We start from the raw sequence: 16,347 nt of genomic DNA, 5'->3' as shown, positions 1-16,347 counted from the left end.
GCAAAAATGTTATTTTATAAATAGGCCGGGAAAAAAAAAATCATACTCACCTGTCTCTGGTGTTCTCTCAGCATAGTCTGGTCCTGCTGCTCCACTGTCTTCCTGAAGTGACCGGCAGTGACGTCCCAGGCCCTTTTTGCTGAAGATACTGACTGGCCTCAGCAGTCACGTGAAAACTGAGGACAATCAGTAGCATGAGGAAGGAACATGGGATATCACAGATGGTGCCGTCTCGTGTCCTTTTCTGAGGTCGCTGAGTGGACTCAGTAGTCATGTTCTTCCACAACACAATAACGGGTCGGCAGGATTAGACTGTGTTGGAAGGCACCGGAGCACCGAAGACAGGTATGATTTTTTTTTTTAATTATTTTCACCTTCACCTATTTAAAAAATCAAAATTTTGCCAGGACAACCCCTTTAACTATATGTGTTATTTAGTTAGAAAATAACTGGGGTCCGAAATTATTAACTAGAAATGGTTAAAAACTGGGGATATTCCCTTTCCAGGCCAAAATTATGATTTGATTACAGATTAGAAAGCGCAGAAGAGCAATGGCCTCATTGACAACACAAATCTGGTATTACATCCCAGTTTACTGCAGAGGAACTTGTGTTTATGAAGAACTGGCAGCCAGCCTGAAAATATTTCTTCAAAAGTCAGATGTAAAGATGTCTCTTTGTTTTAGACTGTCTCTTCTCCTGTGCTCTATTGAGCTGATGGTGAGCTTCTCCATGTTAGGACCCCTGTAGTAATGCTACTTTGGCTTCATCATTGTTCTGTCTGAATTTGCCTAAATCTTAAGAACACTTAGGCCCCGTTCACACGGGGGACGGAAGGGCGGATTTTGGCACAGGAGCCGCGTCACTCTCAGGCCAAAATCCGCCTGCCACAACTGATGCGGTTTCTGACAATTGCAGCTTCTCCCTCCGGAGTAGGCTCAAATGAATGGGCCAACTCCGGAGGTTGCTGCTGCGAGGCGAGCGCCACGGCTTAGCGAGCTGCGGAATCTGTCTGAAGAAAGGGCAGCTCGCTTTTTTTTCCCCCAACATGCCGCTAGCGGAAAAAATAACGCTAGTGGTCTCCAAAGACCACCATTGTGAGGGGGCAGATTATGACGTGGATTCCACACCATAATCTGCCCCCTCTGTGCCCATGTGAACAGGCCCTTACAGAACGGAGCCATTGTAAACACAAACCTAACTAGTGCAGTACTGAATCTGATTGTGATTGACATGCAGGTTCTAGAAGTGTTTTCTTTGTCACCCTAGATTTATGTGCAACTATAACTTTATATATTCAGAGCAATTAAAACAAGATTTTCCGCATCATTAGATATTGTATTCTATGGCATTCACAGAATGAGAACCCACAAAGATCAATGACAATTGTAATTTACAATACATTATTACTAGCTGAGGTCTCGTAGTTACTTAACCATCACACCAGTGGTGTAACTGAAGTCTTGTGGGCCCCGTAAAATCTTTTGTCAGGGGCCCACTACCTCATCCCTACAGCGAATTCTTGATAGTGATGGTTACGGGAGCTAATGAGGTTAATCACTAGAGATGAGCGAGTAGTGTTCGATCGAGTAGGTGTTCGATCGAATACTACGGTATTCGAAATACTCGTACTCGATCGAACACTAATAGCTGTTCGAAGTTTAATGTTCGATGCAGAACCAGCGTTGATTGGCAGAATGCTATACATTGCCAATCAACGCTGGTTCTTCTCTTACCTTTCCGAAGTCTTCTCCGCGCTGCGTCCCCGCGTCTTCTTCCGGGTGGAATTCACTCTGCCTAGGCTGGATGCCTAGGCAGAGTGAATTCCACCCGGAAGAGGACGCGGGGACCCTGCGAATGTTGCCTACCCCTGAAACAAGCATTTCCCCCCATAGACTATAATGGGGTTTGAAATCCGTTCGAACAGTCGAACAGTCTGCGGCTGTTCGAATTGGATTTCGAACCTCGGACACTTTAGTGTTCGCTCATCTCTATTAATCACCCTTAGTGTGGTTAGGGTAATCTGGGGGTCTCCTTGGCTTATGGGCCAGATGGAAGCTGCAGTCTCAATACTGATGCCAGTGCTTATGGGCCCCCTAAGGCTCCTGGGCCCCGATGCGACTGCACCCTCTTAAGTTACGCCCCTGCATCACACACTAATAATGATTTACTAATAAAATGCCCCAGAATTCTGGTGTACTTTGCAGCAAGAAATTAGCCTACATATCCTACACCTTATTTCTTGTTTTAGACGCTTTTTGGGTGTGGCTTTGCAAACGGGCATGAATAGAGAGGCGACATTGTAAGATATAAAATGTTTTTGGCATAAACTAAGCCAACAAATAATGTAAAGATGCTCCAGACTTATCATAACGTTAGAGACTGTGATAAATCAGATGAATTTCATAACTGCCTAGTCTAAATTTACACTATATATATTAGACAGTGTTAGTAACTCTGACCCACCGAGTGTCTACTGTATAGAAACTCATTATTTGTATCCATTTGTATAGTAAATAAGTAACGCTCAGTGGAAGCAGAAATGTTACTGATGGGCAAAAAAGGAAGTAGTTTACATTGATTGAGATCTTTACTGAAATTTGGATCTTAATCTGGATTTAGGAAATGCATCCATGTATATGGTGCTGCAGGCCTTATGGGAAATATTTGTTTCGTAAGTTACCTCTAGTCGTGCATTATAAAACACTTGCTTTCCTCTTTTCTAGTAGCATGGTCTTTTTCATAACTACAGATATAGGTGTTACAGCACTCAAATTTACAGTGGGACCTTGAAGTCATGGGAGCCTACAGCCTCCCTCATCCCATGTTTTTTCCCTTAAAGGGGCTCTATCATTGTGAAAAGGATTTTTTTAACTAATCACATCCTTGCATAGGCTTTAGAAATGCTACTTCACACCTACCTTTAGTATGTAGATTGCCTCAGTGGTTTCTAAATAAGTCCGTTTTTATACATATGCTAATGAGCCTCCAGCCAGTACAGGAAGTTCCCAGCAGCACTCGTCCCTGCTATTATCTCCTATGTGTGTGTGCAAACAGGAAGCTGAGTCATCAGCAGCAGCCTGTGCTGTATACACTCATAGGAAACAATAGCAAAAGGAGTGCACGATGCATCGTGCACCAGTCTAATTAGCATATTAATAAAAACGGACTTATTCAGGAACCACTGAGGCAATCTACATATTAAAGGTAGGTGTGGAATAGACTTTCTAAAGCCTATGCAAAGGTGTGATTAGTTAAAAATGACTTTCCCAATGATAGAGCCCCTTTAATGATTTAGGCGAAGTTCTCCTAGATTTCTCTGATGGACGATAGAGAGAAGTGTACAGCCATTACTGCACTAGACCTGCATAGGCCGTAAATACTATTTTCTTGGTTGCTGTATAGCAAATTATTAGGGCCTGAATAGCATTGCTATAGTCAGAAACTGCCCTGCTCACAAGCTGCAACAGCTTAGAGCGAACATTGCCAGCCATACAGCTGAAAGTCAGAGGTTTCCTGTGGCTGGTGCTTTGAACTTGTGTGAAAGAAGTTGGGGTGGGGGGCGAGCTTTTTGCACAAAAACACGTGATAGTTGAATCTTGCCACTATTTGGATTCCCATAAGCGCCAAGAATCTATACCTGTGAATAAAGGAATAGCATGAAGCATAAAATATTCATAAACAAGCGTATGTATACCATATTCAGTGTCAACATAAAGTCAAAAACTTTTCCTACATAGTGGTAACCAAACACTGTTAGCTAGAAAGGCTCAGTAGTTTATGTAAGTGCTACAAACATCACAAAAAACTACAGGATCAAAAATATTTTCTTACTTTTCTGTAGTATGTAAATCTTTTATAAAACCAGTGCCTGTTTTCTATATATGCTCCTATATGGATTTAACAAGCACACGTCATACTTTACTGGAGATTATTGGTAGAATCTGCAGGAGACTTCTATACTACTTTGTCAACCATTCCTCCTAGTTTAGAATAGCCAGTGCTATAGTAAAGTGCCTGATAACTATGTAGATGGGATAAACCAGTCAATTATAAAGAAGCTGCCACATGACCACATGTTTTATGGCTCAGTCATGTCACTGCTTCCTAGTAGTTTGTAGGCTCCTAAATATTGAATATTGCATCCGAGTCATAAAATGTTTGCATGATTCTAAACACAGAATTATAAATCTGTCCTTTCAGCAGTCTGTAATATTCTCAGAATATCACATTGACATTCTGCAAACTCTTCTACATATCTCCTGATCATGGACCATTGTGTATTTTCACTCTTCCCTCCTCCCACCAAAATAAGCTGCATACATACAGCATAAAGTGTGAGACCCATGCCTAGATAACAATGCAATAGACATTTAGACTAATGCCTCATTCACATCTGCGTTTGGTAATCCATTTGGGGAGTCCGCATGGGGACCCCCCCCGAACGGAATACCAAACGCACTGGCAAGCGGTGTGCAGTGAAAGCACACGGACCCCATAGACTATAATGGGGTCCGTGTGCTCTCCACGTGATCTCCGCACAGAACATGCAGACAGAAAAGAAGTTCGTGATCTACTTTCATGTCCGCATGTTCTGTGCGGGCAGCACGTGGAAATAACACGGACCTCATTATAGTCTATGGGGTCCATGTGCTTTTATTGCACAGCACTTGCCAGTGCGTTCAGTAGTCCGTTCGGGGGGTCCCCATGTGGACTCCCCGAACAGATTACCAAACGCAGATGTGAAAGAGGCATAAAACTCCACATTGTGGAAATGCAGCTTTTTTATTACAGATATTTTGAGCCAGAGCCAGAAGTGAATTGAGTAGAAGGTAGAAGTATAAGAACTTCCTAGATATTTCCTATTGCACCTGTATCCATTTTTGGCTTTAGCTAAAAAAAAAAAACACAGCAAAATCTGCAACAAAAAGAATGCATTATTGCAACATGGGGCGTCAGCCTTAGTCCCCTTGCACATGATGTATGACTGGTCAGTGTGCTGTCTGGGTTTTTCTCGTATAGCATACTGACACATTCATTTCTATGGGCCCATAAGAGACTAAACATCAATGGCTTATCACTGTGGGTCCCATCATAGGTAAGGCCACTTGTGGATCCCCTGAACGGAAATTTATACGCCTAAAAAAGCAGTTACCAAAGGTAAACCCGCAGATCTAATAGACTATAATGGGGTCCGTGTTGCTTCCGCAAGAAACATGTGGAGAGAAAAGTCCTGCAAGCAGAACTTTTCTCTCCACGTTTAGTGTAGAAACCACAATGACCCTATTATAGTCTATGGGGTCCACGGGTTTACCTTAGGTAACTGATTTTTTTATACATATGGGTTTCCATTGGACATGGTCCCCAAGCAGACTCCCCAAACGGAAACCCAAACATAGATGTGAATAGGGCCTAAATGAGGCATTGTTGTGAGTGAGCGCCACTGCCCGACAAAGTCCATGGACATATGAACAGTGACATATTTGTGGGAACACAGTAACACTCCACCACCAATAGTCTCGGATAGTGGACCACAACAATTATATACTGATGGCATCTCATAGATATATGCCATCATTGGTTCCACACACAACCCCTTAATATATTCAGAATGTTAATATGGAAATGGAGGTGGAATGTGACCAAAGAAATCCCCCATATAAATGTCTTTTTACATAAAAGATGATATGAAAGTGACCTAAAATGCAAGATATACGCTAAATCATTGCTGCAGGTGAGGGTATACAAGACATAAAATGTAAAACTCTGAAGTACCTGTGTATTACAGTTGCATTTAGAACAACCCTACATCTGGGTATTATATCTTAGGAAACATGACTTTACATACATTTAAAGACTTCACTATGGAGTATCTAATATAAGAAGGCTCTGTTCACACTGGCATTTTTCCTTTTTTCTGGGTTGCAGGGCAGAGGTTGGCAGGAGGAGACCTGCAGTGATTCCTGCAAGTGTGAGTGTGTTACAGCAACAACTCCCCGATATTGCAAGTTTTTTTTCCCCCACTAGCACACTAACAGATGAAAGGCTGTGTCATAAAAATCAATATGCTTTACTTTCTAAACCAAAATTTTTTCCGAGATCACAGTATTTTTATAGTGGTTTCCAGATTGTATAACGTACCCTATAAATTCTCATGGGACATGGAATCATTTTTACCTGCTTCCTCCATAGTGCAGAGAAACTGATAGCAGGCACCTGCTATGGACACGTTCTACTGTACTAGAAAACAAAAAATAGTGAACACACCAGGTGTTAGCGTTCTTAAAAAACGTAGCAAAATTTACTGGACTGCAAATGCACACTTTCCAATGTTTCAGCTGTGTTCTATAAATGCAATGCTATTCTGTAAGTCCTGTTTGCAGACATGATGCTAGTGGTTTAGTTGCTACATGCTTACAATACCAGCTTGTACTGACAGTTTGATGTAACAGTAAATATTACTCTAAACTGATCTCTGCACTGTGCATTGTGTAACACCTATTACAGATTTCTTGAAGTGAAAAGGGTTAAATCATTATATTTCTCACAATCTTTATAGTATTTCAGACTGTACAATTACACAACATGGCCATAAGTGTGAACACCTGAATGCTGTCTACACGCCTGTTTTGCACTAGGTTTTATGTTGTGACTGTGTGTGTTTGTGGAGACATGTCCGACTTTGTGTCCAGCTAAAAAAATGGTTTCCCTGCAGACAGGCCGCAAGTGGACACCGGTGTTCACCATTACAAACCCATTCAAGTGAATGGGTTTTAAAACTGATCGCTGGTTTCCGTCCCCTGTCCAGTTTCACCGGGGATAAAGACAGAAACTCAGCGGAATGCACACACCGGACACCGAGCGCAAGTATGAACGAACCCTAATATATCTTATCATCTTTCAGAAAAAAATGCCTCTTTCCCCACTTATCAGACCCCTTTCCATCTACCTCAACCCTCCTATACTGTTCACTCACTTTGAGTTTTTTGATAAATTAATCTTGGGAATCTTGTGAATCAAACTCAGTTCACAGAGAGATCAGATTACATGCTGCTCAAAGAGTTGAGAAAGAAGCACATTCACAGTCATACTTCTACAGCTAATAGTGAGTTTTCTATCTCACCCCAAGTGCTTTATTCACATCAATACAGTATGTCAATGTCACATATGGCATTTCTGCTGCTTCTGAGTGAGAAAAAGAAAGACAGAGAATAAGAAAGCAGAATATCCATTTAAATTCTCTCCATGTACAGTCTATGGGAAACATTGTAGCAGCTAATCTCCACTCTAGCTCAGGGAGAAGTGAGGATCATGGACAGAGCCTGCAGAGGGGAAAACTTCTTAGAATGCAGAATACAGGCCATATAATGGCTAGAAATCTTGTTACTCCTCATGTAGACATACACAACAGATTTCCTAAACAGTCATCTGTAAATTTAGATATCGTTACATATTTTCAGTTCTGAGAACAGAACTTTGATGACCTGACTTGTTGGAAAAGTCACCCCCATTGGGTTTTTTGTGTTTGACTTATTCTGTTATTTATGATATGGTTGTATGATTAATTTTACACATGAGAGCAACTGGTATACATGAAATGGTTGTATAGAAGGGACATAATTCTGGCCATGTAGTGTAAAACATAAATAGTGTAACGTATCTGAACACACATCAATCTCAGAAAACTGGCACTCTTAGCACTTGATATATTGACTGTTCGTCCCACCACAATCCTGAATGAGGAACACTCACAGCCACCAGAATTAATATCGCACAATGTTTTTTTTAAAGTGGACATCCAATCTACACACATTTCATGGCAATACATAGTCAGTTTAGAGTCCTACAGACTGTATCCATCTCTTCAAAGGGTAGGAACAATTGCTGTCTTGGAGACAGTGGTAGAAACCAAAGCAGCTCTTGATATCTATGAGATATTTCATTTGGACAGGCTCCTAGTGCTTCTCGATGGCTTTAAACAACAGTCACTTAATCTTATCCAGTGGCAAGCTAAAATACATCATTATTATCACTGCTACATCTCTGCGGTTTTTGATCAAGTCCATTATCAAAGCAGCTTCAGCTGTTAATAAATTCCAAATATTAGGTAATAAAATATCTAAAATGTTTATAAATATTTTTTTCTAAAAGATTTTCTTTTTCTTTTTTTTTAAACCATGAAAATTGTCTCTTATTTTTTTTCCGTTAAATACCACGGGATTATTAGGATATTTGTTACCCCTTTGTTATTATAGTCTACTTCACAAAACAGAAAAACAAAAAATATATATATATATAAAATATGCAATATAAGTTTTTTTTTTCCAATCGCTCTGTTCCATAAGTTGGATTCACAGAGTGGGGTAGAAATAATAATGTTTTTGCACAGATAGAAAGCAGTTTCAAAATTCCCATTCCAAAGTCTCTTCTTTATTTGCGGCTCTCTCAAGCCTATGGATAATGTTGTTAAGATTCGCCATTTTTTCATTCCTCCTCTGGTTGTTGGGGCTATGCTTTGTAGAGGGATGCAATGGCGCTGTGTCGCTGCCTGGGCTGGAAGAATGAGTCTTCATAGGCATGGTATTGGGCAAAGATGGAGAGATGGGAGCAGAACATGAAGGAACAGGAGAAACTGACATCATGAGGCCTGGAGAAGAGGCAGCTGATGGTGAATTCAGAGACACTTCTAGGCTGCAACGGGAAGATTCTATTGTAGACTTAAAGCTGATGGGGTCAGCCTGTGACATGTCTGCCCCCAAGATCTCTTTATGTGTATGTACAGAAGCAGCACAGTCATGGGATACAGGCTGGTGAGATTTCTCAAGAACAGAATTGCTTTTCCGCAAATAGTGTAGTCTCTGGGAGTCATCACAGTGACAGGAAGCAACCTGTTTTTCTCGAAATGCTCTGGATGGTTCTGAGTCACAACATGTTCTTGAAGGTGTTCCAGAGCCACAAGTCTCACAATGATTGGAAATGTCATAATTGTCTTCTTCCGTATTCTCTTTCTTAATTTTCATTGCAGTTCTCACCTCCCTTGAGTAACATTTAGTATGCAGCATGTGTTTAAGATCACTAATAATTGGTTTCCGGTCTCCTATTTCAGAATCCGGGCTTTGAGGGGTTAGTTCTCTGTTTGGTACAGTTGAAGATGTGAAGCTGTCGCAGCTGTTTGGTTCTTGGTCTATATCATTGTCATGTTGGCCTTCCACCAGAATCTCCCTGCGCATACGTGACCTAAAAGTCCATAGATATCAATGTTAGTTTAGTATAAAGAGTAATGATATCCCTGCTGTTTTCTCAGAGAATACAGCAGAAGCTGTACTGTATTTTACTGGGCATGCATGACTAACAGAATGAGAGTTGTTTTTTTTATTTTCTTATGCCTGCTTGATGCTATTTAGAACAAAACACTTTAATATCACAAGATTTGTGATATATTTAAATATTTTTTTTTTATTTTTTTTTACCATACTTATCAGATCATATGACTATTCAAGTGTTTTTAAAGTTATCCTTCAGCCGCAGGCGATGAGTAACATATACCTGCTGAAACATGCAAGACAAGTAGACTTTGCTTTGTACATGAATTTTATAATACTGAACTCAAACATAAGCAGCAAATCTGTACAAGGATTAGCCCGAATTGTTAATCAATGCCTATGTACACTGCATGTAAATGGGGTAGCAGAATGCTAAGAATTCCCTAGAGTGGGATGTAAATCGCACATGGATTTTATGTGCTAAAATCTGCCTTGAATTCCATCATGTGAATATAGCCTTAAATAGCTTCTGCACAAATGATTGGTATTAGTAATGTGAATTGGATGTGTTCTCATTGAACAAAGATTTTCTTTTTCTGAAGCAAAAATAATTTTACTCAATCTAGATTAAGAAAAAACACAAAGGATTAAGTCTCTATTCATGGTTAATTTACGTGATCCATGATGGCTTTTCCAAGCAGCCTTCAGACTGGAAAATCTCTTGAGAACTGTCAACCAAAGTCAGACGCAGCCTGAAGCTGCTAGACATAAGAAGAATGGAAAGAAAAATTACAACAGTGGGAACAGAAAGGTAAATGCACCAATAAGCGTCTACCGTATATACTCGAGTATAAGCCGAGTTTTTCACCACAGTTTTTGAGCTGAGAAAGTGCGCCTCGGCTTATACTCGCGTCAATACGGTAATTGAAAATGTCACATGACTGGTCCGCAGCGAAAGACATCTGTGGGAGGCCGCTGGAGCAGCGCTGCTGCCGATAGGTTGTCGGTGAGGCAGCGCTGCCTCCAGAGCCGCCCCAAGATGTTTCCAAAGCATCTTGGCCTATCGACAGCAGCTTTGCTCCAGTGGCCTCCCACAGATGTCTTTCACTGCGGACTAGTTCAAGTACCACTCGAGTCAATACGGTAATTCACTCGACCGTATTGACTCAGCTGCAGCGGACCTCCGCTCTAGTCCCGGCCCCCTCCCCCGGCTACATCACACGCTGGGTGACGTGGCCACATTAGCTCAGGCACACACCCGGCGTGTGTCGATGACGTCTTACTGCGTCTCAGCACAGGCGGCGTCATCACGCCCCCTACGCTGAGACGCAGGAGGAGCCACGGGAGAAGATGAGCAGTGGTGGCAGAAGATGAGCAGCGGCGGGAGCAGCAGCGCGAGGTCGGTAAGTATGAGAACTTAATGTTTGTTTTATAATAGGCCGCTAACTACTGGAGTATTCCCAGCAGGTATCGGCCTATTTAACAACCTCCACGGACTTCCTCACTGCCGCCCCCACTTCACCTTACACAATAGGGCACGGAGGCCGGCATTAAGTAGGCCCGAGCCCCAGCCGCGATCCCACTGCCGCTATTATTATACTCGGGGTCTTTTCAGACCCCCGAGCATAATAATCGGAACCCCAGGGGAGGTGAGAGAAAATAATTAACAGTTTTACTCACCTCTCCGGGATCCGATATTAATCCTAGCTGGCTTTGTGGTCTGGGATATTACCATATAGGCCCAAAGCCTGTGCTAGCAGTACCATATAGGCCAAAAGCCTGTGATAGTAGTAATAGTCTGTTACTGCTAGCACAGGCTTTGGGCCTGTATGGCAACAGGCTGCTACTGCTACCATAAGGCTTTGGGCCTGTATGATAATGCCCCAGCCAGCACAGGAAGTTCCCAGCAGCCTCATCTCTGCTATTATCTCCTATGTGTGTGTGCAAACAGGAAGCTGAGTCATCAGCAGCAGCAGTCTCCCATAGAAAACAATAGGAGAGGAGTGCACACGATGTATCGTGCATCAGTCTAATTAGCATATGAATAAAAATGGACTTATTCAGAAACCACTGAAGCAATCTACTAACTAAAGGTAGGTGTGGAATAGACTTTCTAAAGCCTATGCAAGGATGTGATTAGTTAAAAATGACTTTTCACAATGATAGAGTGCCTTTAATAGGCCTGTCACTGGGGCCCCCTAGAGAGAAGAAAGGGATGTTGAGGCAACTGTGATACTGCGTGATACAACCCAACAGATACTGCTATTATTATACTCTGGGGTCTCTTCACTTCTCTCCTCTGTCTTTGGGACTCATTAGTGGCATCACAGACATCACGAGTGTCAGGCTGACGTTCCGATGCATAGTGTTGCCGGCGTAACTAATGTTCTGTGACGTCATTGAAGAGGGCTGAAAAGAGCAGCGAGTTATGCCGGAGCCCAGAAGAGGTGAGTACCACTGGTTTTTATGTTTTTCACCTCCTCTAGGCCAATGATCATCATTATAATCTGGGGTATGAAAAGACCCCAGACTATAATAATAGTTTGTGGGTGGGGTTCCTCCTAAAATTTTGGGTTCTGCTGAACCTGAAATTTTTGCAATATTTTCAACAAACACCACTGGGGTCATGATAGGAAATAATACTGTATGGAGGGGCCACTATGGGATATACTGTGTGCAGGGGCTTCTATTTGACATTAAATTGTGTGGAGAGGCAGCTAAGGGACATTACACAGTGAGGAGGGGCCGCTATTGCATATTATATTGTCTGAAGGCCACTTTGGGAGATTATAGTGTGTGTATATGGGGCGTTAAACTGCATGGGGGCCAGGAAAGGGGATGCTATGCTGTGGGGAGGGGCCCAAGTCAAATGTTTGCTATGGGGCCCAGTCTTTGCTACTTACACCTGAGTAAAGCATTGTGCCCCTTTGTGTTTGACTTTGCTTTGCTTTTCTTAGCAGTGGAGCAAGTGGTGTACAGAGTCTATGAGACCAAATACCGCTTACTTGACTATCCAAGAAATCAACCAGAAGTTTTGATCAGTGTGGAAGAAGTGCTTTGTTTCTGATCTGTTTTGCTTTGCTCTCCTTAGGCAAGGTTCACACTAGCGCTGGACTCTCCGTCGTTTGGGGCTGCCAGGGAACCCGAAAGACAGACAGCCCATCTACTAAAACAATGGTTCCCTGCAGACTCCATAGACCGCCATTTTTATACTGAAACCGGCAGAGAGAAAAGTCCTCCAATTTTCGGTGGACTTTAACAGTAGAGTGAGTAGTGTACACAAAGTCTGAAAGACAAAATACTGCTCAATTGGCTATGCAATAAACTTATCGGAAATAAAGGGACACGACCGTCAGCTGCAGCATCAATGTTTTAGTTATCAGAAGGGTTCCAGCACCCAGACTACCTTTCTCACGTCACTTTTTATTATGGTATATACTCTTAAACATTAGTTTTTATTGCATCTGTCTGGTAACTATTTCTGGCCTTACCTGTAGTTATGGAACCAGTTAATGACTGTGTTTGTTTTGAGGTTGAGCTGTAGGGAGAGCAATTCGATAGTCTGCTGTGTTGGGTATGGTTCCAGTTGATAAGCTTTTTTCAAGGCTTCTTTCTCTTCCAGTGCTAGCACCACTCTGGGTTTTTTCATCTGCATTAGATTAAAATCCTGTGTCTGGAGGCTGGGGCTTGCACAATCTGTTCTAGTGTTGGAAGATTCGCTGTCCGAGCCAACACTTATAAGACCATAGCGACGCTTCAGGTAAGCTAAATGTAACAAAAATATTCTTTTTTATGGCATTTACACTTGTTTTACTGCATAGTATTTTTCAATTCAAGTATCAACAGCTCAGCATCTAATAATAAAAGGTGATGTGCATTGATACATAGACTCCGTCGCTACATCATTGACATAACTAATGGACTATCACATGTGATATTTTACACCATTCCCAGTCTTAATTAAAAAGATCTGTCTTGCTAAAACTCTATCACATACTGAGCCTAGGGCACACCAATGACTTTAATAAAATCATCTAACAATGATTGTAGTTCTTAAAAGTGTTTTCATTTGCAACCCTTTTTTTCTATATTGTTAGTATTGTATGACAAAAAGCTACCATGGAGCCCAAAATCTGAATGCTATGGTACGGGAAATGCATATCACAATAACACATATATATTGAAGGTCAATTCATCTACAGTCCTATGAAAAAGTTTGGGCACCCCTATTAATCTTAATCATTTTTAGTTCTAAATATTTTGGTGTTTGCAACAGCCATTTCAGTTTGATATATCTAATAACTGATGGACACAGTAATATTTCAGGATTGAAATGAGGTTTATTGTACTAACAGAAAATGTGCAATATGCATTAAACCAAAATTTGACCGGTGCAAAAGTATGGGCACCTCAACAGAAAAGTGACATTAATATTTAGTACATCCTCCTTTTGCAAAGATAACAGCCTCTAGTCGCTTCCTGTAGCTTTTAATCAGTTCCTGGATCCTGGATAAAGGTATTTTGGACAAACAATTCAAGTTCAGTTAAGTTAGATGGTCGCCGAGCATGGACAGCCCGCTTCAAATCATCCCACAGATGTTCAATGATATTCAGGTCTGGGGACTGGGATGGCCATTCCAGAACATTGTAATTGTTCCTCTGCATGAATGCCTGAGGATTTGGAGCGGTGTTTTGGATCATTGTCTTGCTGAAATATCCATCCCCGGCGTAACTTCAACTTCGTCACTGATTCTTGAACATTATTCTCAAGAATCTGCTGATACTGAGTGGAATCCATGCGACTCTCAACTTTAACAAGATTCCCGATGCCGGCATTGGCCACACAGCCCCAAAGCATGATGGAACCTCCACCAAATTTTACAGTGGGTAGCATGTGTTTTTCTTGGAATGCTGTTTCTTTTTGGACGCCATGCATAACGCCTTTTTTTATAACCAAACAACTCAATTTTTGTTTCCAAAATGAAGCTGCCTTGTCCAAATGTGCTTTTTCATACCTCAGGCAACTCTATTTGTGGCGTACGTGCAGAAATGGCTTCTTTCTCATCACTCTCCCATACAGCTTCTATTTGTGCAAAGTGCGCTGTATAGTTGACCGATGCACAGTGACACCATCTGCAGCAAGATGATGCTGCAGCTCTTTGGAGGTGGTCTGTGGATTGTCCTTGACTGTTCTCACCATTCTTCTTCTCTGCCTTTCTCATATTTTTCTTGGCCTGCCACTTCTGGGCTTAACAAGAACTGTCCCTGTGGTCTTCCATTTCCTTACTATGTTCCTCACAGTGGAAACTGACAGGTTAAATCTCTGAGACAACTTTTTGTATCCTTCCCCTGAACAACTATGTTGAACAATCTTTGTTTTCAGATCATTTCAGAGTTGTTTTGAGTAGCCCATGATGCCACTCTTCAGAGGAGATTCAAATAGGAGATCAACTTGCAATTGGCCACCTTAAATACCTTTTCTTATGATTGGATACATCTGGCTATGAAGTTCAAAGCTCACTGAGGTTACAAAACCAATTTTGTGCTTCAGTAAAAAGTAGTTAGGGGAATTCAAATCAATAAAATGATAAGGGTGCCCATACTTTTGCACCGGTCAAATTTTGGTTTAATGCATATTGCACATTTTCTGTTAGTACAATAAACCTCATTTCAATCCTGAAATATTACTGTGTCCATCAGTTATTAGATATATCAAACTGAAATGGCTGTTGCAAACACCAAAATATTTAGAACAAAAAATGATTAAGATTAATAGGGGTGCCCAAACTTTTTCATAGGACTGTACAATGCCTGAGCTGTTGATGTTTTACAATGTATAGATACATACAATTACATTTATATAAATTACATTTTACTAACTTTTATGAAAGCAGAAGGGTTCTGTTCTAATCTAAATCCATATTACATAGTATTAGATTAATACCCTCGTGCCCTCATAATCTCCCACTTAGATTACTGCAACGCACTTCTCCATGGACTCCCAGCTAACACCCTTGCCCCCTCCAGTCCACCTTAAAATGTGCTGCTCGCTGAATTCACCTCACCCCCTGCCAGTCCCTCCACTCTGCCAGTCCCTCTACTGGCTATCCGTTGCCCAGCGAATAGAGTTCAAGTTACTAACACTATCATACAAAGCCATCCACAACCTGTCCCCTCCATATATCTCCGAACTAATCTCCCGCTACCTGCCCACACGTAACCTCAGATCCTCCAAAGACCTACTCCACTCTGGTCTCATCCGCTCCTCACACAACTGTCTCCAAGATTTCTCTTGTGCAACCCCCATACTCTGGAACTCCTTACCACAACACATAAGACTGACCCCCACAATCACAGGCTTCAAGAAGGCCCTCCAATAACACTACTGTCACCACACCACCATGTGAACAGCCTCTCCTCACCTTCTGTCTCTATCCCTCTTCCCTCATAGATTGTAAGCCCTCAATCCCACTGTGCCAGTCGGTCATTGTTAGTATTATATTTGTTCGTATCTTTTATGTACTATATGTAAGTCCTCATATATAAAGCACAATGGAATTAATGGTGCTATATAAATAATAATAATGATTAAAAAAAAAAATACAGAACCCTTCAAAGCTTCTATCTCAATTTGTGTCACTACATGGTGTGTATCTAACACTCACCCTTTTTTTCCATCTTCTTCATGTCTCTTAGCTTTTCTATATTGTGTGGATCACTCAGCCATAGCTGCATGCGAACAAATGGCTCTCTGCCCTTTAAGCTAAGTTTATGCCAAGGTTTGGGCCTGGACAGTAGATCTGATACAGATCCTTGAGTAAGACCCAAGATGCTTTCTCCAAATAATCTCTGACCTATAAAGGATTAAAGACATATATGTTAATAGTTAAATTTTATCATTACAACTGAACTGCAATTGTAATAAATCTTATATATAATTGTGATATTACCTAGAACTAGACTTTATAAAGATGTTAATATGTATTTTAGCTTCTTTCTTTAAATACTATCTACAGCAATGGTTTCAGAAATATTTATCTCTAAAATACAATGGGTGCTACCAACACATTACCAATGTGCATTA

At 41.3% G+C, this 16,347-nt stretch overlaps 1 protein-coding gene across 2 annotated transcripts in view; it reads right to left on the bottom strand.

Moving 5' to 3' along the window:
• Positions 1-6,925: 6,925 nt before the first annotated feature.
• Positions 6,926-16,347, bottom strand: part of CUX2 (cut like homeobox 2) — a 291,553-nt gene continuing 282,131 nt past the window's right edge. For both annotated transcript variants that reach the window (XM_075273161.1, XM_075273169.1), the window contains exons 20-22: positions 15,929-16,117; positions 12,755-13,028; positions 6,926-9,237 (exon numbers count right to left, since the gene is read on the bottom strand). In XM_075273161.1, the coding sequence (XP_075129262.1) occupies positions 8,403-9,237; positions 12,755-13,028; positions 15,929-16,117 (1,298 nt within the window). In that variant the 3' untranslated portion in view covers positions 6,926-8,402. The remainder of the gene's footprint in view (positions 9,238-12,754; positions 13,029-15,928; positions 16,118-16,347) is intronic.

Source organism: Leptodactylus fuscus, chromosome 1, assembly GCF_031893055.1.
Source record: "Leptodactylus fuscus isolate aLepFus1 chromosome 1, aLepFus1.hap2, whole genome shotgun sequence".
Classification (NCBI taxonomy): Eukaryota; Metazoa; Chordata; class Amphibia; order Anura; family Leptodactylidae; genus Leptodactylus; species Leptodactylus fuscus.
The sequence above is the reverse complement of the archived record's forward strand: the minus strand, read 5'-3'. Positions and strand labels throughout refer to the sequence as shown.